This window comes from Stylophora pistillata, chromosome 14 (assembly GCF_964205215.1).
Source record: "Stylophora pistillata chromosome 14, jaStyPist1.2, whole genome shotgun sequence".
Classification (NCBI taxonomy): domain Eukaryota; kingdom Metazoa; phylum Cnidaria; class Anthozoa; order Scleractinia; family Pocilloporidae; genus Stylophora; species Stylophora pistillata.
Genome location: NC_142532.1, coordinates 14,821,698 through 14,845,077, shown reverse-complemented (window position 1 = coordinate 14,845,077; position 23,380 = coordinate 14,821,698). Strand labels below are relative to the sequence as shown.

At 40.2% G+C, this 23,380-nt stretch overlaps 1 protein-coding gene across 2 annotated transcripts in view; it reads right to left on the bottom strand.

Annotated features, from left to right (window-relative positions):
- Positions 1-23,380, bottom strand: part of LOC111334201 (spectrin beta chain, non-erythrocytic 1) — a 38,358-nt gene continuing 14,978 nt past the window's right edge. For both annotated transcript variants that reach the window (XM_022939895.2, XM_022939896.2), the window contains exons 15-54: positions 23,272-23,360; positions 23,004-23,142; positions 22,297-22,459; positions 21,755-21,996; positions 21,047-21,364; positions 20,438-20,553; positions 19,952-20,078; positions 19,000-19,092; positions 18,791-18,909; positions 18,301-18,397; positions 17,517-17,651; positions 17,336-17,386; positions 17,099-17,170; positions 16,670-16,749; positions 16,418-16,511; positions 15,672-15,863; positions 15,387-15,464; positions 14,975-15,147; positions 14,612-14,702; positions 14,234-14,380; positions 13,884-14,147; positions 13,406-13,536; positions 12,797-12,893; positions 12,451-12,540; positions 9,157-9,357; positions 8,614-8,822; positions 7,933-8,137; positions 7,229-7,423; positions 6,694-6,873; positions 6,143-6,387; positions 5,627-5,765; positions 5,083-5,167; positions 4,510-4,601; positions 4,288-4,392; positions 3,142-3,378; positions 2,532-2,647; positions 2,187-2,262; positions 1,957-2,048; positions 1,722-1,764; positions 1-1,033 (exon numbers count right to left, since the gene is read on the bottom strand). In XM_022939895.2, the coding sequence (XP_022795630.2) occupies positions 872-1,033; positions 1,722-1,764; positions 1,957-2,048; positions 2,187-2,262; positions 2,532-2,647; positions 3,142-3,378; positions 4,288-4,392; positions 4,510-4,601; positions 5,083-5,167; positions 5,627-5,765; positions 6,143-6,387; positions 6,694-6,873; positions 7,229-7,423; positions 7,933-8,137; positions 8,614-8,822; positions 9,157-9,357; positions 12,451-12,540; positions 12,797-12,893; positions 13,406-13,536; positions 13,884-14,147; positions 14,234-14,380; positions 14,612-14,702; positions 14,975-15,147; positions 15,387-15,464; positions 15,672-15,863; positions 16,418-16,511; positions 16,670-16,749; positions 17,099-17,170; positions 17,336-17,386; positions 17,517-17,651; positions 18,301-18,397; positions 18,791-18,909; positions 19,000-19,092; positions 19,952-20,078; positions 20,438-20,553; positions 21,047-21,364; positions 21,755-21,996; positions 22,297-22,459; positions 23,004-23,142; positions 23,272-23,360 (5,580 nt within the window). In that variant the 3' untranslated portion in view covers positions 1-871. The remainder of the gene's footprint in view (positions 1,034-1,721; positions 1,765-1,956; positions 2,049-2,186; positions 2,263-2,531; positions 2,648-3,141; positions 3,379-4,287; positions 4,393-4,509; positions 4,602-5,082; positions 5,168-5,626; positions 5,766-6,142; positions 6,388-6,693; positions 6,874-7,228; positions 7,424-7,932; positions 8,138-8,613; positions 8,823-9,156; positions 9,358-12,450; positions 12,541-12,796; positions 12,894-13,405; positions 13,537-13,883; positions 14,148-14,233; positions 14,381-14,611; positions 14,703-14,974; positions 15,148-15,386; positions 15,465-15,671; positions 15,864-16,417; positions 16,512-16,669; positions 16,750-17,098; positions 17,171-17,335; positions 17,387-17,516; positions 17,652-18,300; positions 18,398-18,790; positions 18,910-18,999; positions 19,093-19,951; positions 20,079-20,437; positions 20,554-21,046; positions 21,365-21,754; positions 21,997-22,296; positions 22,460-23,003; positions 23,143-23,271; positions 23,361-23,380) is intronic.

The window sequence follows — 23,380 nt, the reverse complement described above, 5'->3', positions numbered from 1 at the left end:
TTTAGCATTATTTAACTTTATTGACCAGCTGAGCGCTGTTCGCATTATTGTACTACATAATTCAAGGTGAATTAAGAGAAGAAAATGTTAAGAAATGTTCACACTATATTATCTAATTACCTGTCATGTTATCGCGATTATAATTTCGTTGATAATTCCTTGCTGTGAACCAATTTAGCTTTATCGTCTACATTCCACGTTTTAGCGCAAAGTTTCTCGCAAGAAAATAACAGTGAAAGAAATTAAGCAAAAAAGGTCGAAGTTTCTCAACTAAACCCACTCCTTAAACTCTTGTTCGATGACTTAACAAAATGAAAGTTAATCATAATTCAGAAAAAATAAAGAACAACATGAAAGAAAAACTATATACGTCTTAAAATTTCCCTCTGTCTTTCAAAGGAATTTTTCCAAAATAAAGCACCTACAGATATGTATGTTGAACTAATGAATGTTGGTTTCCAAACTTACAACAAAATAAAACCTTTCCATTCTAGTGATTTCACAATTCTTGTGTTCACTCGAGTGATTTTAATCACCTCCCTTGTCACGCAAAGGTCTGAATGCCCATCTTTACATCTAACGCTGCCCACCGAAATTCGCACATAAATCTTATTTCTTCATTGTTCTAAGAGGCGCAAAATTCTTTTGAAAACCAAAACCGTCTCAGTTCACTCTTGAATTCGTTTTTGCTGAGCAAGAAAACACTTACACACAGTAAACTTTACAAACAAGTCTATGCGGTTTAAACAACATTCCTTACCAGGGAGCCAATGAATAATTCGTTTGAAAATGCTCCATTACAAAATGAAATCTCTAAACAAAGCGATTAACTGTTTCACAGATATTCGTAAATTTTCTGTTTCATCCTCTTCTATTTCTTTTCCTCTTTCTCCAAGTTTTTGCTCCTTCGTTTGCCAAAAATACCGCTTCCTCCTTTACCCTTGTCAGTTTTCTTGCCGGGTGATGCGTCTTTCCCGGCAGCCTCTTCGTGGATACTCTCCTGAATGTGTTTAATCCACAGTTTCATGTCCTCCTAAGAGGGGTAGGGTAAGGAGAGAGAATGTATATCTGCGTTAGAGATTGCACAAAAAGAGCTATACTATACTACACAAGGGTGACTGGCGTCTAATTTCTACCCACAGTTTCACCCATGAATGAAACGCGAATGTCATGCGAATATAGGAAACGAAAGCCACTTTAACTAGCTCTCGATTGTTTAACAAATTCTCCTTGTTAGAACCATATAAAATGTAGACGGAACTGTGTGGAGAATACGCATACTGATGTTCGGGTTGCAAGGGATAGGCAGACATTTTCGAGACGCGGACGGCAACTGTAAAACGATGGAAAATGTCACTCTTTCAGATGCGCTCTGACTTGCAAGGGATAAGCAGACATTTTCGAGACGCGGACGGCAGCTGTAAAACGATGGAAAATGTCACTCTTTCAAATGCGCTCTGACTTGCAAGGGATAAGCAGACATTTTCGAGACGCGGACAGCAACTGTAAAACGATGGAAAATGTCACTCTTTCAGATGCGCTCTGACAAAAATCAAACGAAAAAAAAATAAAGGAAACTACTCTACAGGTTATCATTTTGAACTCATTGATGCGTTTATCAAATAAAATACGACACCGCTTTTAACTTAAGCTAAAATCGTTTCGATACTTCATCTTCACTGATTATCGACAGAGCCAAAGACATTTCTTAAGTTCCTTACCTCATCTTTAGCTTGGAAAAGGAACTCTTGACCAGCGCTGGTTCTGTAAAATGAAACAAAGAGGCGTGTTAATGAGAAGTCAATAGTAAAATAGGTTCACATTTGTCGTCGAACAGTGACTGTAAGATGTTATACTATTAAAAAATATATATATTCTAGGGTTCTAATAAGTAAGAACTCTTTGGTCTGAGAGCGACTAATAGAACGCCGTTGTATTCATATTAAGAAAATGTACCTGAATCTGAACACGTTCTTTCTCTTAGTGTAATCAGTGGCTTTTTCCACGAAACCCTCCGCTGACGGCAGCGAATGAGCCGCCTCGTGTTCCTGAAAAGTAAAGTAAACGTGAAGTGTTATTGCGTGAACAGGTTAATATTTATGCGTTAATAATTTGAGGAAAGCTCAACACGTCCACACGTCTTATTTTTTTTCCTTAAACGTAATCAACCCAATGTAAGTACTCACCACTCGTGCCGTTTTCTGATCTTTGTAGAAATGAAGAGACATATCATGTAGGACAACATAGAACTGCTTCCATTGCCTGGGGGAGTGGATATAAACCGAAAAAATTAAATACCAGGATTCCTGCATTTCCCTTTAAATTAGTTTTAAAAGGAAAAGAACTAAATTTCTTATAAATTTTGCAGAAAAAAGGTTTTAAAAAATTGCTGTTTTCTTTTTTTTTATTTTCTGAGCATAACAGTGCGAAAATGGATGCTACTCCTCGTGCAGTTAAACAGTACAAGATAACGCGTCAATCAATTTCACACAATTATCGGTAGTTATCGGAAAATATTTGGGTATACTTACCTGATTGGTGCCCTTCTGTTGGGTGCATCCATTGTTGGTTTACGATACAGATAACCTTCCATTTTACCTTCTGTAACGCTTTCATCTGTGTCTCTTTCATCTGGTGCGCCTTCGACCTTGAAAGATCAATAAAAGGTCAAGTTGAAAAAAAAAAAAATTTTTTTTTCTGATATATATCTTTCATCTAACAATGGTGGTTGAGGCAATTAAGTGAGTAAACAAAGTAACAGACGTAAACCCCAACTACCCGGCCTGAGCTCTAAGGCATGCAGCGATTTTGTAATGCTCTTCGCTGATCGAACCGTAAGGAATAGCGTTCAATCACTAAGGATGATGTGACGGCGAAGATAGACGGCAAACACACTCCCGTTTTGGGAGAAACAGGAAACAGGAAACAGGAAACAGAAAATAGGAGGGGGGAAATTAAAGGAGGTCAACCCAAGCTTAAACTAGGGGGTTGTAGAGAAAACGCGGTCCGCACCTCGTTCACTCAACTCGTCGACCGTGTTACCTTTCTCATTTACAATCTCTTTTCGTGATAATCTATAATCAATAGAGCAACCCCCTTTGCAGGAAACAGCGTGGACGAAGATTGCCTCTGCTAACTTACCCCTTCAGCTTCAGCGACAACAACAGCTTCATCCTTTGCTCTTTGTTCAGCTTCCCTTTGCTCGCTTCTTCTACGAGCTTCTTCCTCCTCTCGCCGTCGGAGCTCTTCTTCCTCCTGTCTTCGGATTCGTTCCAGTTGTTCCTGCCTTTCTCGTTCCTCTCTCTCTTTTCTTTCTCTTTCTTCTCGTTCACGGCGTTCTTGTTCCATTTTGCGGCGCTTTCCTTCACGAAGCTCGTACTGATATAAGAACATAGCACACATTTAGTTAAGTTGTTACGTTCCAGGGAACTCGACCGGAAGGAAAGTTGTTCTCGGTTAAAGAAATGAGAATTTCAGCCCGACCACTGTGCATTGATCCTTAAGACCAGGCAGAAGCGTTCATTTGAGTATAGGCTCAGAAAAAGAGGCATAATATGAGTGTTGTCTGGCACAAGATAACTATACATCCCTTGTTTCGTGAGCGCGTGAGCGAAATGACATGCAAATCGCCAGCAAGGCGCCGAGGTGACCATTACCAATCTCAACTCCAATTAGTCAAGATTCGAAAGAAACTATTTTACTTAAGCGTCAAGCAAGAGGGATCAATGAGGACGCCAAACGACCGTTTGGTCATTTTTCAAGACACTTTTCTGATACACAAGCCAAGATTAAATGTATAAACGCGCTACGCAAAAATTACGGAGGTCTTGTTTCTCGTGCACTAGTTACATAAAGAACATTAATATGATTCTAGTAAAGTCACCAGCTGGCGAAAGGCACTAAAAATTCTGCCCGCCAACAGTTACTTTTACAGTCACACTGGCGACTACTTAATTACAATTTCAGCCCCGACTCATGCAAATGAATCTATTGTTTCATCAAATTTTTTCGCCCCACCAAAATTGCTCCATCACCCAAGCCTGAAAATTACAAGATTATACATCTGGATCTCAAGAAGCTGGGGAACAAGGAATTGATGCGGGGATTTCAATTAAAAAAAAAAAAAAAAAAAAAAAAAAAAAAAAACGGTTGCCCCCGTCTGTTGGGCCAGCAGGCTGCCGTGTATGGGAGAAGTTCATCAAGCCCCTAGTCATACAAAACAAATTGGACGTCTCTGACACGGTAAGTAAACATATGCTGTAAACATATAAAGGTCTAAAATCTTACCGTCGTTAGGCGCTCAAGCGCCTGGAATCTTTCTTCTTGAGTATTGACGAGTTTCTCGAAGTTGCTGTGTTTCTCCAGCAGCTGTTCGACTTCGTTGAGATCGCTCTAAAAAACGAACATGGAGAAAGATCAAGAGTTACAAAATTTATTCGGAAATATGAAAGACCTTTCGTAACTTACTCGTTATTTCCGTAAACTTACGGTCGGAGAGAGAATACCTACCCCAAGGTTCTCGTTTTTCAGATAGGCTTCCTGAGCGATCATCCATCCCTCCGCCATGTGAGCATCACGTGCAAACTGCATGACTTCGAGGACTGTCAATCAAAAATGAATAACCTGTTAGGGTTATGGCTTCGCGGAAATTCCTTCTTCGTTGCTCTGCTTGTTTGTCTGTTTTCTTTAACTTTTTTAACACGAAGAAAATTAAAATCCATGGAGCGCTTTTTAATTGAAAAGCGAGAAACCAAAACCGAAACATAAGTAATCACGACGACCAATCAGAAGAAAGGAAAAAACTTTAAGAGCCAATGAGAACTCCAAGTGTACACAACCAAACTGGCTAAAGCGCGGAAAAACGCGGACGGACATGTCGTGAATGGTTTTAGTTTGGCATCTGATAGGTTGAGAGAGTGGCACGAGTTTTCTGGACCAATCACAGAATGAAGTAAAGCAAATCCAACGCAATCACGGATTACTTTCGACACTAAATTGAAAATGGCTTAATCAAAATTCATGAAAACAAAAAAAGGAGAAAGTGGGAAAAAGGAGGAAAGATGGAAGCGGACGCGCCATTACCTAATTGCAGATGTTCCCATCTCTTGTCCCACTCAAGTGACAATTCATCTTTGTGTCTGTTCAACATGTCTAGCTTCTCGTTGATCTGGAAGATGGAGAAATAAAAATCTTACATTTCCGTAAGGTCAAATACAAGTGTAACAATTTTGTAACGCGCTGTGTAAAGGACACCTCAATTATAATAATGCTGGCCACGAATTTGTCAGCTGTACCAAACAATATACACGACTAACATCGACATCGACATCACAAAAAGGAAAGTGTCGTCATCTTTTATCATGAAGAGGGCCGAGACAAGATGAATGACCTCATATTTACTAGAAATTATACTTTTCCTAGACCTCTATCAAAGATCTTAATTTTCCTTGACTCGTAGTGAAATTCCCTGGCGTTCCCCTAACCTTGAAGACACTTTTTGTTGCCTGCCTTTCTCCTGAGCTGTGGCAATCACGATCTTCCCTAACTTATTGCATTATCTTTTATACTTAGTCATATTAACTGAAAGGATTGAGATAGAAACTGAAACTTAGACATTCTTTTTTACCTCAGGAGTGGCGTAGTGGTTTCGGTCGATCAAGACTTTTCCCATCTTCACCACATCTTGGAAACTGTCTTCGCGCGCATCAATTTCAACTTTTCTGGTTTGATGTTGCTCCATCAACACCTCGACTCCAGGTACATCCCTGAAGTAACACAAGATAAAATATATAATGGCTACTTTGGTTCCGGGAATGCTATGGGGGTCAACAGAGCTCTTTCAGTGTTCTTTAGTTTTTTTATTTTTTATTTTTGGGGCCGAGTTGTAGTCAGAAATTTTAAGTTACATTGATATCTGTGTCACACCTTTTTTTAAGTTCGTTATTTGCAACCCTCTCTAAATTTTGCACTCTCACTTCCTTTGTTCCATATCTTACTTTTTTGGTGTTTGGCTCCATTTCCCCAAAAAAGTTTCATTTCATTGTATCTGGAGGCGATTTTTATGATAATATTGTGAATTACTGCTCCCATTTATAACACGACTATGTCAGCGTGATTTCACTCTTTTTATGGGTGTACTCACTTCGCTTTCTCATAGGTTAAAATTTGTTTCAGCATGTCATTCATCCACAGCATCTGGTCTTGAACAGCCAATAGAAATCGGTACAAGTCATCAGCATCATGGAGGCGCTCGGTTCGTTGTTTTACTCTCCAGTTGAGACGCTTCCACGCGTCTACAACTTCATCCTCTTTGGCTTGGATTTCTTTAGCTTTGTCGCCGGCATAAGAGCCCTGGAGACGACTAGCTTCCTCCTGGACCGCGACGACCTGGTTATGAAAACAAGAATTGGACCTTGTTCATCAAATGGCTGGAATGAGCTGACTATCCGCGTTTCCGGGAAAAAAAACGGCGGAGAAATTACTGCAACCACAATTGCGATATGATTATCTAAATAAGGAAGTCTGAGCGGATTTGAAAGTACAATTTGACATTCGCAAGGAATGCAGGAAGGCCTATCGCCACCTTAACAAAATCTCTCTTACAAAAATCTCCCTTTGCTTTCAAACCCGAAAAATCGGCTTTGTCGTGCAAATGGTACAAGCCCTTTCAGCAAAAGAGCTGGAGAGTCATACCTGATTGCCGAGTGGCGCCAAATCTGCTTCGAATCCTTGGTGCACAACTTGCAGTTGATGTAAGCTGTTCAGGTCTCGGCCAAGGTCGTCTGTGAGAAGGTTTTCTTTCTCATGAATCATGGCCAATACTTCTTTGGCCTCGTAAAAGAACTTGTGCAGTTCGCGGGCAGCTTCTAACATCTGAGAAAATTTAGCAACCAAAGCAACTTTGTTAGATACGCAACGCAATAACCGTTATATCAAATAGAGTACAACAAAAACAAGCAAACATCCACAGAATAGTAACAAAAAAAGTTGAGAAATTTCCAAGTGTGGTTTAAAATAATCCTGAATTTTATTGGTTCTACTTCAGTAAAGATAAGAAAAACCTCTTAACCAAGAAAATGTAAAAACTCAGTCAATCTCGATTTAAAAGTCACAAGCAGTTTCCTACACTAAGAAACGGTCAAATGTGTCTTTTTTTCAGATTCTGATGAATTAAATATTCAATCGAGAAACTCTCAAATGACCACAATAACAGAAATTTTTCTCCTACCTTAGTTCTTGTTTCAATAAGTTCCAAGAGAACAGCCCATGACTCGTTGATCTGGTCTTTCCACTCCGCTATCGTGGCAGCGTCAGAGTGGCCTGTTCCAATCAGCTGATCGCATACAGCATTCGTGGCAGCCACGCGCTCAGTGCCAGTGTTAGTAGTATCACGCGCGAACTCGCGGAATTTCTCGATAAGCAACTGTTGACAGATAAAGAATCGACAAAGGGAATTAACTACGAGAGGTTTTACAACAAAAGCTACAAAATAAAGCGCAGAGCTTGGAGCCGATTCCATGAATAAGGACACCAAGTCAAGTGAAGAGAAACGTGCACCAACAGATGATAAAATTCAAAGGGTTCTACCTAAAGAAAGCTACTGTGGTTTGTATTGTATTTAGCAGACCCTGTTCGAAATATATGAGATTTCATATTGCACGAGGTTTCTTGTATAGTGCTTAAAACCAATAACAACTCCTACTATTTCTCTCTGTTATTAACCCCCTAAAATGACTTTTGACTGCTTGGCAATTTTAGTATCATTGTACTTATTAAATCGATCAATTAAGAACCTCTACAGGGTCACTTCGATAGGCCTTCAACTAAAATAAACCCTAAAATCTTGTATCTATGGTGTCAAAACGCAAGCTTCCTTTAAAAAAAAAATGGAAACAAACATAACATGTGAATGAAGGAAAGAATGAATTTTACCTCTACTTGAGCAAGATCCTGTCCAATGTCCTGTGATCCGGCCACCACTTCCTTCTGCGCGATCCAGTGTTCCAGATCATCGATTTCTCCCTGCAACTGATACAGTTTAAGAGTCTCGTCCAGTTTGCCTCGGCGTTCTTCTGCCAAGTCCTTCAGTCCCTCGTACAATTTTTCGATCTGAGCTTGACGTTTCTTGACTGGCTCACTAAGATGAACGTTAACACCGAGGCGTTTTAAGAGGAAATTTAAAAGGGGACATCTCAAACAAAACCGCAACATACAACTAAAAGTACTCCAATGAAAATACAGTGATCATTTTTGATCATTTAAAATGAAGTTATTGTGAATTATCCTCCTTTATTCTTTTTCGTTCCTTTTTTTTTTTGTTCGTTCTTTTGTAAATTTTAAAATGACACGCTCGAAAATTTGTGGGTTCACCGCTTTCTTGACAACTTGGAATATTAGTCCACTTAGTTGTGCATTCTAACGTTTTGTAAATCTTGGGAACTGAGCTTGAATAGCTCTCCCTCTTGCGGGATAAATCGACACAAAGGAGAGACAGCCTTAGGTTATTGTTTTTTTTTCTTTTTTTTTCTTCCCACCGTTAGAACCTGTAGCAACTTTGAAACACAACGCACTAAAAAGTGATAAATTCGAAAGAAAGTAACATGTTTTCATTACCTCTCGGGATGCTCGCTCTCCACAAGAGCATTAGCTGTGTCGCCAAGTTCGTTGACGGTCTCGGAATAGTCAGCGATGGCGGCCTCCAAAGTCTCGTGTTTCTTGAGCATAGCATTGGCGCTCGCTTCATCTTTTCCACGCTCATCACCCATCATGTTCAATTCTTGTTCGCTCATCCACGATTCAGCTTCTGCTGCATCGTAGTAGTACTGCAAGAAGATAAAAGACCAGTTTTTCATCACGTCTCCTTCATGTCGCGGCACATTTCTTAAATATGGAACATCCGTTACTACGATTCATAATAAAGAACTACTATAACAGCAAGTAAAGAAAAATTGTTTTGAGGATCCAACATTACACATACCCCAACAGAAACTATAGAAACAATTTTTGGGGGCGTAAAAGATGATTTTGATAGCATGGGTTAAGTCAGAGATGTCAAACAAACAAACACATTCCAAATTGTGTAACCCTATCTTTTGCGCGCGAGTTTGACTTTTTATGAATCTTTGGATCGTCAAAGCTAGCCAGAACTAAACAAACCTGTTTAGCTTGAAGTGACAAGTCCAGTTGACCTTTGTACGCATCTGACAATTTTTTAAGATTGTCGTATTTCTCTTGCAGGTCCTGGGTCCTAACGGCCACTTGCTCAGCTTCGGGATGTTCGGAGTCCACGAGTTCTTGTCCTCGTTTGCAAATGGCGTCTTTGTGAGCTTCATGAATAGCAATCTCGGCACACAAGGTCTTTTAAAACAAGAAAAAAATCCTAGTTAGTCCGTTACGAAAGACGTTCTCTTTGTCAAGAAAGAGCGGACAAGAAATCATCTGATTCATCTACGAGCAATGAAAGCCAAACCTTCAGACTCCGAGCTTCGATGCTCTATTACAAGAGTAGCCTAGGGCGCCTGACTGGGTAAAACCGAGGGGTCAGGGTTCGAGTGAGGTCAAAGTAGTTATTCATAACGCGTAGGTGTACGAGGGGTTTTAAGGGTTAGGGTTAAATTTCGCGTAGGTGTACGAGGGTTTCTAGGGTTTAGGGTTTAGGGGTATTAGGGGGTTAGGGTTAAATTTCGCGTAGGTGTACGAGGGGTTTTTAGAGTTTAGGGTTTTGGGATTAGGGTTGTAGAGGGTTAGGGTTAAATTTCACGTCGGTTCGTATGTAGAATTTCAGGTTTAAAAAGTAACGGTACAAAGGTAACAAAAGAATCCAATATGGCGGAGAAATTAAGTACAACATTTGGTTTTTTGCATATGATTTATTTGTTCACACTGCACGATATTCGACGTGCATTGCGATCGAGAGAAAGGTACCGTCCCAGTGTCCGGTGAACGCATAGATCCGACCCATGTAAGAGATTCACGCATCCGTGATTACGTATAATTCGAGTTACCCAGACAACTCTGCAAAAGGGCTGGGTGGACGGAAAAATCGCATATCCAATACACAGACTTTCACGGGAAGCTACAAGATAATAATAGTGTGACACGTCCTGGGCCTAATCCCTCTATGACGAAACGCGGTACAAGGTGGAGTTACAATAGAACGCTAGATAATCTCAATCTTTCGTGTTATTGGTACTACAATCCCTTGAAAAATCATTCGACAAGTGACACGCATCGCTTTTTAAAGTGTACAAAAATAAAAACACGGTCTCGTTAATTTTTTTTTATTGGAAAAAAAAAAAATAAAAAACCAATGTTTAAAACGCTAAAAGGTTGGCTAGTTCTATGTCTTCATCATCTAATCTAATATAACCATACGGCAACGATCTAAATGTTCCATTGTCCATCACACGCTTGTCGAACACTAATCTATATGCTTTAATCTGGGTTTCTGTTCCTATTTTCTTTTTAACTGGGTCGCGGACAAAATGTACAGGGTTGATAATTTCCGTCTTTCTTGACTCATCTAGGGGGTGACTTATTTCCTCTAGGATGTTATTTTTCATGATTCCGTAGTTTAACTGGGCCATTCCACGCACGTTTAAGGAGAACCCCTTTACTTTCACGCATGATTTCCCTTGCGCAGTGACATAGCCATAATTCTTTGCACCAGCTGAGATAAACTCTGCGATGTGGTCTCCTTTGTCCAACTCATTTGTCATGTCCCCCAAATAATCCCCCAACGCAATTTCTGATTCACCCGGTTTCCATTTGTATACCACAGAGTCGGTATCGTAGTACAGGACTCGATCTTTCCAAATTTCCAGCGACTAGTACAATTTAAGGCGGGCCTGGCAGGTGGTAACGCGGCGATAAAAACATTGGTGGCACGACCTTTCTCTGGGTCTTGATCGTCGCGTTTAGCTACTACTTCCACTAGCTCGGGGGAAAGGTCACGGATATCCTGGATCTGCTCCAAGGGGTCATCAATAAGGTTTAGTAGAGACGCGGGATGTGTGATTTGATGAACCTTGGACTTGTTGCAATTTTGGCCAAACTTCCCCCAGAAGGAATTCAGCATGAGTTTAGCTGTGGCTTTCCTCCCAGGGTTTTTGACAATCATGGTAGGGTCCAGGTCGATCCCTTCACGCGGTTTATATTGTTAGACGTAGTGGGCTTTTTCCTCCTCCGTCTGGCACCAGGCGGGGTAACCGCTACTTTCTTGCTTGATTTGTAACCAGGCGTCGACGTAAGGAGCAAAGAGTCCACGTCGTCTTTTTCCGAAATGCCACACCTCATGAATCTTGATGAGTTGGTACCCCATCTCGATGGCTTTTTGGATTTCAGGCGTGCACCACGTACCGGTTAGCGTCCGTTCGTCATCCGTGTGGGGGCATACGTAGTATCGTTCTCCCATGGGCTTGACAGATTCTTGTTGGACGCAGGAACGGCAGAGAGGAAAAGTAAGTTTTGAGGCAGAACCAATCTTTTGGCGATGAGGTAGTACGGGGTTGAAAAGATGAATAGGTGGAAGAAAAAAAAAAGCGATGCGTGTCACTTGTCGAATGATTTTTCCAGGGAATGTCGTACCAAAAATACGAAAGATTGAGATTATCTAGCATTTTATCGTAACTCCACCGTGTACCGCGTTTCGTCATAGAGAGATTAGGCCCAGGACGTGTCACATTATAATTATCTTGTAGCTTCCCGTGAATGTCTGTGTATTGGATATGCGACAAATGGGATGGGTTGAAAGGCACAGAGAACTCTGTGGTGAGCCAGGAAAGTCAGTTTACAAGTGTTGGAAAAACAGCCGATCACTTTACTGCATGAACCAGAATTAACTGCCTCCTACTTAGCTCAATTGGTTAGAGCGCCGGATTGTGTTGTGCGAGAGGTCGAGGGTTCAAGCCCCAGCCGGACCAATACTCATGGTCTTCAAAATCACTGAGGAGAATTTGCTACCTTTCTATAATATCAAGAAATGGATAGATATTCTAGTCTTCTCGGATAAGGACAAATAAAACAGTAGGTCCCGTCTCGTTAGGGGTAGAAAACGTTAATTTTCCACGCACGAGATTACCGTGTGGTGGATGTCCTCCCCAGGGTGGGAGGATGGGTACACACGTGCACGTTATCAGGAGTTCCTTGGTGTTACGTGTATAAATAAAGTAAAAATAAACAATGTTCAGGTGCTTTGTACCGCCAAGAGCTTACGGAAAAGAAAAGGAATTCGCATTTAATAACTATTATTATTTTCCCAAGTCCCTCCTGGCGTTGCTTCGTTTTCCTTCAGCCTTCAATGAAATTTCCACGGACCTTAAATCCTAGAAGACACTAATTTTTTTGAAAAACTTATACCTTTTTCTGATTTGTCTATGATTTGCTGAGAAACATCTTTCTCTATCAAAAGTAACTTAAATATTTCTGTACGCATACATTCCAGACTCGTACCTTATGTTTCTTTTGCAATGTCTGCACTTCAAACAGGTTGTTGCCGTAGTTGGTAGATTGAAGCAAAGGCTCCTTTTCTTTAATCCAAGCCTGAAAACAACCAAATAATATTTATACTGAAACAGACATGACAATACTGATCGATGACTGCGTCTATCCAAACTCTTACTGTTCAATTTACCGAAAAACCACACCAGACCAAAATAAAATTTATGGACGTTTTTTTGCGCAGCATCCCGAACGTTGCAAGGCTCAAGAGATCTCACTGGGATAATTAAATGATCATTTTTTACGATGTGTCTCCTCGAGCAACATATCATGCAAGACTAGTGTCCAATCTCCTTACCTCCTCATCGTCGACATCTCTGTTGAACTGGAAATAGCCGAGGGTACGTTCAAGTTCTACACCTTTTTCGGATAATGGAGCAGCCATAGCGTCAACCCTGCGAAATAAAGCAATAGTGAACAATTCAGCATAAAAATGTTACTTTGACCACCTTTATAATAAATTTATACCTTTCACCGTGTCCACATTTCTTGTACCACCGTTTACTTCCCAAAATCTGATTGTTTATTCACCCCACTAGCTGCTACACATTCTCTTGTAAATTAGTAACAGGAAAGTGGCTTGAGATCGAGATAACTTGTACCTGATGAGGTTTAGTATTTTCATTACCTACTTGTTGGATAATGTGTGGTTGTCATGGGGAGATGTTACAAGTCAATCACTTCGGGGGAGTTAAAGCGTTGACAAAGAGGACTGTTATTACAACTACCGATATAACTGAATAGTCCGATTTCTGTACAAGGCGACTTCTTCCTGAGCAAAAAGATTCCTCGCATGCCAACTGGACAAAAACAAACAAACAAACCATTCAACTAAAAAAAACAAAAAAACATTTAAGACGACACTAACATATAAAAAACATTAAAAAAAAAAAAATTTCCAACGAACCTTTCTTCCATAACAATGCGAGTTTCTTCAACTGCATTAGGATCAAAGTGGCCTGCATCGACAAGATCTTGAGCTTGGCTGTTCAGTTCTTGCATACGCTGTCGCCTTGCCAATATTTCTTTCTCCATCATCTAAAGACAAGAAAAATCAACATTCTTGTAACATTTAGAAAGTTCAATAAAAGATAAGATGTCTAGGAGTTGAGTAGGCATTCTTCTCGAGTAACTCCTCGATCTCGCATGTTAAAATATTCAGCGCTTAGCCTTATTCTCAGTCTCCAGTGTTCAGAGCTTGAAGAGAAGTGTCTTGTCAATGGTACTTTTCTCAAGTCTTCTCAGTTTACCATTATCGTTCCATCAGTACAGATTACTACCTTTTTAGTCTTTTTCAGCAGTAACAAACAGACAGTCTGACGGCTTCGACGATTTGTAGGTAACTGTTAACTTGAAAAGATCGTGAAACTTTCCATTAAACGCACCTTGTGTTTCTGGTAGAGCCTTGTGGCTGTCGTCAAATCAGTCGCCTTCTCATGGGTGACAACAGTTTGTTCGATCTCCGTGAACCACTGTTGAATGTTTTGAACGCCGGTGTTGAATTCTTCTTGTTTCTGTGCATCTCCTAACTTGGTTCCCTTCTGTTTGGACGCATCTGACAGTTCTTGCCATTTGACGTTCAGTTTTTCAAGACGGTCTTCAATTTCTGGTCTGTTTTGTGGTTTTTCTTCCGCGATGTTGTTTCCAGACTGCGAACGGGAAAAACAAGAAGGTGAGATTTTCCTGAATGCATTTTGATCTTGAAAAATGGTATCTCTTGTTAAGTCTCACTCACCTCACAGATGTTGTCGAGGCGCTCTTTATTAGCTTGGATTTCAGCCTCAAAGGTCCTGTGTTTCATGACTTTACCCTGGATGTTACTTAAGTCTCTGTAGGTCTCTTCCGAAGCGATCAACAACCGCTCATTCAGCCAGTCATACATCTATGGAGTTAAAAGAAGGAGTTCTCACATTGAAATCTTAAAGCTGGAATAAAACGGCTGACCACTCATTTTAACTGCTTTTTCATTAAAAAAATTAAGTTTTACAATTTTTACAATCTTCCTTTGGACTATTTTTCGGTAGAAAAAACCTCCCTAACGGATAAATTCCCCTTGAAATTTTGAATCTCTAAATCATTATGATGCCATGCGGAGTTCATAACAATAACTTACATCCTCGGCGTCTTGGATGAATTGTTGAAGCTCCAAAGCATCTCTTAACCTCTTCAATGTTGCCGCCATCTTTTCGTGATTTGCGTTCCTCCTGCGAAAACGGTAAACTTTATGTTAGGACGGACGAGGGGTGGGGAGGGTGGAGAGGGACGGAAGGGAGGAAGACAGAGGATGCAAAGAGAAAGGATGGAAGCGCAGGGGTGGGTGGACGGGAGAGACTGGAGTGAGAGAATAGGTGAGACAGCAAGAAAAAGAGAGAGAGAAGAGGAAAGCAAGCAAGTAAGTGAGTAAGCGAGGAAGGAAGAAAGAAGGGAGAAAGGAAGGAAAAAAGTAAAAAAAAAAAAAAAAGACAATTATTCTTGCCTTTCATCTATGCTTCGGGCTTTCTCAGTGATCTTGTCAGATGCATAGTGATTTTCATCATTGAGACGCTCAGCAAACTGCATCATTTGGTTGATCTTGTCATCATTTGTTTGCATTCGCTTGTCGAATTCCTCATGCTTCTTAATCAGTTCCTTCACGGCTTCCACAGTAGCCTGTCAAACAGAAGTGTATACATGTCAGTAAAACCAATCAAAGAGAAAGCTTTGCAACAACATAATCGAAAGAGGTCCATAAGTAAAGTTACAAAAGTCCATACCTCTCCTTGACGAAAGCCTGGTATAGTTCAGTAATACTCCAATATGGTTACAACGCCGTGGTTACCATTTAAGTTTAAAACTAAGGTTTTCACCTAGCGTAATTATCAAAACACGAACTTCTATTCGTCACTTACTCCGCTTTCCTCCTTGGACAGGAACAACTCTTGCTGGCCGAGAATAGCTTCACACTGTTTGGAGTCTCGAATAAACAGCTAAGAAAAAGACAGACAGGAATAACAATGAGTTAAGACGTTGACGAAATCGTTAAATTTCTAATTATTATCTCTAACAGCTAAAAGGAGGTGTGTTCACTTGATTGTCAGTCTGTGCGTGCGTGTGTTTACTTGACTGTAGGTCTGTGCGTGCGAGCGTTCACATTCTTCCGTCTATGAGTTATTTTCGCTGGCGTTTCACCGTACCTGATGGTTCAAAGCCTGAATGAGCATTTTCTTCCTGTTATCCCACAGGATGTGCACATCATTCCATCCAGTCTCCAAGTTGTCTAGCTGTTCTTTCAACGATTGCTGCTGGAGATCTGACTCGTCCTGGATCCACTTTGGACCACTCAGCATCAACTGCTTGAAGTCAGGTTCTCGGCTGTCAATCTCGTCCTACAAGAGTAATGCAGTAAACATTAGACCAAGGCACGCTTTGTACATAAGAGAGCTTCATCGCTATGATAACCTTCAATTTTGTCCAGTCTTAAGATAATCCTAGGTAAAGTGCATTGCAATGGCAGTAACCGACTACCAAAAATCTCGGCCCCCTCGACAGGTAGTTTTTTTTCTCTAAGCATTATGTTAAAACCCAAGGAATCCATTGGGCAGAATGCCTATTGTTCTCGCGACATTACTTGCAGTGGCGAAAATATTATAGATCTGTAATATAAGCGGCGAAGCGTAAACAGGGAGGCTCTCATTAGTCGGAGATCACGCGCGCTTTCCTCCGCTTTCCTTCACAGACATGCGACACACTCCCTTTTGCGCGAAAAGTCAAATGACTGTTGCTAAGGATATTACTTCATGCAAGGCTAAATGGTATTGCTAATAACTCTTCTTGGGTCAACAGGTCGGCTGTCCTTTTTTAAAATAAAACTACACGAAAGGAGTTTTGTCAAAACGTTTCAATTTTAACAGTCTTCTCCATAGCAATTCAGCAACAGCACCTTTAAGTCTTCAAGTTCTTTCAACATCTTCTCTGCGTCGATAAGCGATACAGGCATTTCTTCAGAGGCAACTTCATTCTGAGTGTTGTTCAACCTAACAGAAAATGAAAAGGTCTTTAGTTAGTAAAGCCCTTCTCGATTTAACTGAAAAAAAAAAAAAAAAAAAAAAAAAAAACCAACAAGTTTTCGTTGTGTCACTCCCAAGTCTCGGAAAGTATCTTGATGAAGACATGAAGTGTATGTCATATTTACCAAATTTGGAAGTTGTCAAGATCGATAACGAAGCGCTGCAATTCTCCTGATTCTGCCAAAGCATCATCTCGCTGCTTCACCTGTTGAAAACATGGAAATGAATGCCGCGAGTAGGTCAGGGTGTCATATCAATCGGCTTACATAAGTTCGTTTCCAACTAGCGGCATAAGGAGCTACCCAACGGTTTCTCAATCATGAAAGTCTTATCTTTAGTTTAAATTTCTCAAAACTATAATTTGCAATTCTCACGAATCCTTTCCAACCTGAACCCTCCCAGGTCTTATAACGTTGACTTCTTTCAGCTTCGTGCTTTTCTTTCTTAACAAACCGTTATTATGTGGTATCCTTCCGTATAAATAACAACAACGTCACACCTGTTAGAGGTACAAGTTTTTCCTTAAACTTTAAGTGTGACAAAAATTAACTCACGTTGTCCTTAAGATCGACCCAGGCACTGCTGACGACAGTAATTTTATCCCTTATGATTGGTTCTTCAGGTTCCTGGAGAAACAAACAAAAACAACAACAAAAACAAAAACAAAAATAGGAGAATCACTCACATGTAAATAGGAAGCGAAAGGAACAAAACACAATCATAAAGACAACAAATGTTGAAAAGCTTAAAATCAACAGTTAAAGAAGAGTTTGTGTGGTTTTAGTACTCACCCCTTGGTATTCAGAGCAAAGAACTTCAGAGTCATTTTCCAACTTTGTGACCTATGAGGAAGATTTTCGTCAAAACTTAATCTATTGTATTGAATAGGTCTCACGCTTTAACGGACGATTAAAGGAAAAATCAAAGTAAGACACTGTCTAGGAAAAGGCGAGTCTACAACAGAAAGTTTACCTTGTCTTCTAAAGGCCCCAGATCTCGCTGGATGCTGTTGAGACGTCGCTGCAGGATCATGACTGTAGCAAGGTCCTTCATGTTGGTGACTTCCTCCACACTCAGCAGGAGACTGGATTTCTCGGTAATCCACAACTACAGATACAAAAATAGATTCCAATATATATATATTACACGACTCGGGCAGTCAGAGGGCCAATAACTAAAATCAACCAATCAAAATGCTCTATTGCCGGTCAATATTCTCTCAGTATTGGACCGGGCACTGTCCCGAATGGTCCCGAATGATACCGCACTTGTGTCTCTTTGAACTTCAGTCGTATAATAAATCTCTTATTAACCAAGCTTGCTCGGGACCGTACTGGAAGAATATCGGCCCTCAGTCTTTTTTGTACGGACCTCGCTGCGCTCGGTCCGTACTGTTAAGACCTCAGGCCGATATTCTCCCAGTACGGCCCTCGCACTTGATTAATAAGATATATATATTAATTTCAAGGACACAATAAAGATCACAATATTTTACGGGAATGTGCTCAACTCACAATGATTCACAAGTACGACACTGCTGATATTGCTGGTTCAAGCAGTTTACAGGAAGCCTGTGACCTGTGACCTGTGAACCTAGTAATTGTCTGGTTCGCCAGCAGGTGTACTGTAGCTAAGCAGGAGAGAATTCACACGGAAAATAGGTCGTGGCTCGAGTTTGAATCTTTTCCAAGTCTCTCTATTCGGTTTTTTTAAGTCCCCTGTTTTAGAGAATGACTTAAAAACTCAGTTACATTACCTTGGTTTCGTGAACATCAGCATGGTATTGCTGGAGTTTGAGGGCTTTGTCTAGTTTGGCCTTCTTGATGTCGGCAGCATTTCGAAGATTTGCCCACCTGTCAATGGAAAGGTAGAACACCTGATCAACAACGCAGTCTGTCACCATCCATCACAACAATTTGTTATGTTCCTAGTCTTCTAAAACTTTACAAGTACAAAAGCATAAACAAATTGTCCCGACAACTTTTACAAGTTTCACCCCCTCACCCCCCTCTATACGAATCTGGTCCCACTTCCCCCAAAAAATCATGGCTTTCTATCTGTCTCATTTTGTTCCTGTACGACGTCAAAAGACGAGGGGGAATGGTGGCAAGTCTCTCACTTAACGCGAATTTGAAGAAGCAAATGGTCTGTTTCAAAACACACCTCACCGCGATAAATTCAACAAAAGGTTTGTTATTTACCTTCAATACACAGACATGTTATAATTTAGATCACAGAGGACTTACTTTGTGTTGAGGCCGTCAATAGTGTCTTTGATTTCATCAGAGTTAATGTGTCCTTTCTCAATCAGTTGGCCTCCAAGATCGTTCACAACTCCAACACGCTTCTCGTTTGCATTCAACTCCTGCAAGGAATAAAAGCATATTCGTTTCGTACCCAATTATTCAAGAAAACTCGAAAGAGGCTTTAAACCAACTCAACATCTCATACAAACCTGCTGGAATCCCTCAAAGCGTTGTTCAATGATCTGGCATTCTTCCAGATCCATACTCTTCTCAACAGTTAGAGCTGCTTCAAGCCTGTCCTCCTACAAAAGTTTGAGCAAAAATATAATTGGTTTGTTAAAAAGCGCTTAAAATGCAAATGGCGAAGGGAAAATTTGGGAAATATTCAATTAAGGCTAGTATAGCAATTCCAGACAATTTGAATCAATCATATTTTTCAGGAATTTTGAACCATCTACATTCTCCTTCACACCAATATCAAGTTTTGGCGACGGGGTCTTCCTTGGGTTGTACAAAGGGAAATGACAATCCAGAACTAGCATGTCATGGGAAATTTCTAGCAGCCCACTACAGCACAATTAAAATACTGGGTATAAATGTGATTAATTTTCAAAATGTACTTTATTCCCTTCTTACATAAATATACAGTGGGACCTCGATTTAACGAAGTGCCAAAGGACTGGGAAAATTGGTTCGTTATATCGTGGGTTCGTTGTATCGAAGTTCTGAGGCATACATTTTACTGTAACTTTAGCCGGGCTGAAACTGAAGTATGTTCGTTATACCAAGGACTTCGTTGTATAGAGGTTCTGAGGCATACATTTTACTGTAACTTTAGCCGGGCTGAAACTGAAGTATGTTCGTTATACCAAGCACTTCGTTGTATCGAAGTTCTGAGGCATACATTTTACTGTAACTTTAGCCGGGCTGAAACTGAAGTATGTTCGTTATACCAAGGACTTCGTTGTATAGAGGTTCGTTAAATCGAGGTTCCACTGCATACATATTTTTTGCTTTGTTTTGTTTGTTTGTTTGTTTAAAAAAAAAAAAAGCCGAAGCCTACGACGTACACTGCAAAAAAAAAAACAAGTCAGGCATAACTTCAACAATGACTTGAATGATTCCCAATCAAGTTAAAACGTATCGGCTTCAAAACCCAACCTTCTCGTTAATCCAGCTATCCACGATGTAAGCATCCCTGTTGAGCTGATGAAGAGAAAGAGCATCCAAGAGTTTGTGTCTGCGGTTAGCAGCTTGCAGCCGTAAGTTTTCGTATCGAGTGTCCACACTGCAAGGAAGTAAAAAAAAAAAGAAAAAAAAATGTGTTAAATTAATCTGGTAAAATAATTAAGACTTTCCTACAAAAATATCCAAACTATATCATTTTAAGTACAAATGCTTAAGTACTTCGTAGTTAAGTCTTGATACTGATCCACCTTTCTTCACGCTTCTTCTCGTTGTTTCTTTTCGCAAGTAAAACTAGTTAAAATGGTTTCGCTACAAGTTATATTCCTCAACATGTAAGAGAAGAAGTCGTTCCATGGTAAAAATGTTTGTAAGTCCTCAGCTGTAGATATATCAGAAATTTAACAATCTTGCCAAATTATAGAGAAGAATTGTGAGGTTTACAAGAAATTCTGTATTTACTTCCTGCATCTGTCGACAACTTCAGGGGAAGTCTTGTCCTCGTCACCAAGTTCATCAACTTCATCATGAAGGCCTTTGATCACTGAAGCATAATTCTCGATGTCTTCCTCGATGATCTGAATAACAGGTAGGGAACGTTATGAGGTTAAATTGCTAGAGCATGCGTCTTTCAAGTGTACTTACTTTAACTTCCCAGCTTAACTTAGGCACTTCCAAGAATACCTTCTAACGTCAGCTTCAAATTCAATCCTTGCTGTCAAAGTTCTCCCTTATATGCTTTGTTTTGCTTTTTAAATCAAAGTTAACACCTGGTAGTGAACTCTAACAATCAAATGAAACCATGGGAAGTTCAAGACACCGGAGAATATGAAAAAACTGAAATCGCCAAAATTTATTGCACACACAACGTGTAAATCATGTCCACTGCAAATTAGAGTTAAAACGACACGGAATTTGGCTCAAAACACAGCGTAACGACAAATCTGAAGTGTATCACATTGACAAAGAGATTTGAATTGTCGAGAATGAAATTACAGAAAAGACCCGGAAAAAATCCAGGGCAAAGATGTGCTCCTAAAACAATAATTAACATTAAGATGAAAACCTCACCTTATGTTTCTTCAACAATGTGTCGCTGCTTGCTTCATCATATCCGAGGTCATCGTTGGCGACAATCCTCTCCATCATATCCAGCCACGACATGATGTCATTATACTCAGCGATAAACTGCTGCAACTTCTGATTTTCTTCGATCTTCTTCTTACGATAGCCAGCCACGTCCTGTAAGTTTGTCCACTTGTTCTGAATGCTGATCATTCGCGACTGGATCGTGTCTGAGGAGTAGTGTCCAGACTCCAGCAGATCTTGGCCACTCTTCATCACCGCCTGTGTGTGAGTGTCACGCTTGGCGAGTTCACGCTCAACCGCCTGAAAAACCAACGAAATATCTGAACGTAAGTTTAAATGAAGGCTCTTTAAATAAGCACTTTTTAAATAGCATATCAAGGTTCGTACCATTTTTCAGAAACAAATTTCAAGGACTTTTCCAGGCTCAGATTGATTTTTCCACGGCTCCAAATTTTACCTTTATCTCTTTCATTCCCAAGATTTTAAAATAAATCCTTCTCCTTGCAGTCTATACACATTTCTTATAACGTATATTCTGAAAACTTTATAAATACCCATAAATACCAAGTAACTGGTCAATCAACCCTGTCAGTCCACAGCGGCATTTCCAACCCGTCTGTAACCAAGAAACTCGCATATCATCCAAGACACTTTCCATACAGGACGTAAAGGGTTTTTACATTCTCATACCTCGTGTTTGTTCAACAGGACCATAGCACTGTTCAGATCATGTCCATAGTCTGTGGACTGCAAGGAATGAGCCTTTTCTGATACCCACATCTCTTCCTCTTCGGCATCCCGGTAAAAGGTCTGCAGCTTGTGAGACTCATCTAGTCTGGCGCGTCTTGCTGCTGCAAGCTGTAAGAGCTCATTGTATGCACCTTCCAGTTCAGCTTGATGATCCCTGATCTGGTTTTCGTCTGGTTTGAAACCTGTAATGAGAAAATGCACAGAACCCTTACTATGGCTTCAAGTTCTCTTAAGTTTCCTCATTTAGCATTGAATTTGTGCACCACAAAACAAGCTGTCCCTCCTTTTTGGTGATTTTCGTTGAGCGAGTCAAATAAAATCAGTGAAAGAGAAAAAGCGATGCAAGTTTGCCGCAGAATCAGATCAAACCAATAAAACTTTGCAAATAGTCCCAGACGATTTCAAACATTTTGATTTTTTCTTAACCCATCCAAAAAAGGATGTTTGTAATCAATACCAACAATTGTCAGTATATTACATACCATCCTCTTCATTGTCTAAGTGTAGGAACACTTCAGCTTGTTCGTTCACAGACTTCACCCGGTCGGCTTGTGCTGCGATATCTGCTTCTACCAGACTGTGTTTTTGTAAAAGATCTTCCACACCAAGCAAGTGTTTGCCATAGTCTTCAGACAAAAGACCCATCTGCAATTATACAGCACAACAAATAAGTAACACTTGTTTATGGATAATGACAACTCAACATAATTCAATCCTCTACTCAAACTAAGTGTTTCACGTAAATTCGTTATGTAACAAAATTGAGGGTCTAGACTTTCTTGAACTTACAATATTCCACCAATTTCTAAAACAGACCGAGAAAGGCCTGGAAAGCAATTGTAGGATTCATGACTACCTTAATAGTCATTACATGTGTAAACCGCACAAAAGAATAGTACCATTTTCGGTTGAGTGCTGAAAGAAATCCGAGATTGCAACGGTTTTGCTTTACTTCGCTCTGTAATTGGTCCGAAAAAAACTCACGCCACTCGTTACACCAATCAGATTCAAAAGTAAAACGACTCACGACTTCGTCACCCTCGTTTTCGCGCGCTTTAGGTGGTTTCGTTGGTTTAACTTGAGTTCTCATTGGTTTAAAGGGTATGTATCTTTCTTCTGATTGGTCATTGTGATAATTTTGGTTTACAACACTCAATCGAAGAACGCTCTCAAAAAAAACTGGAGATACCTTGATTTCATCCATCCAATCAATTGTGTTAATCATCTCTTGGAAGCAGCGTTGCAGTTTCATAGACTTCTCCAACCGAGATCGTCGACGCCTCAGCAATTCCAGTAATTGCTCCCAAAGCTTTAAAATCAGATCTTTCCTGAAAAGGATCAGCATTTAATCTTAGAATAAAAAATAGACTACAAAAAGAAAGAGGTAAGAAGCTTGCATTCCATACAATCTAAGAAGTGAAAAGATAGAAAAGAAATGAAATTGTTGGAAGACAAACCTTTCTTGGATTCTCTCAGATTCGTGGTAGTTTTCCCTATGCAGTTCATCTGCCACTTGAACAATGGCTTTAATACGTTCTTCATATGCCTAGAGGAAAACAAAAGACT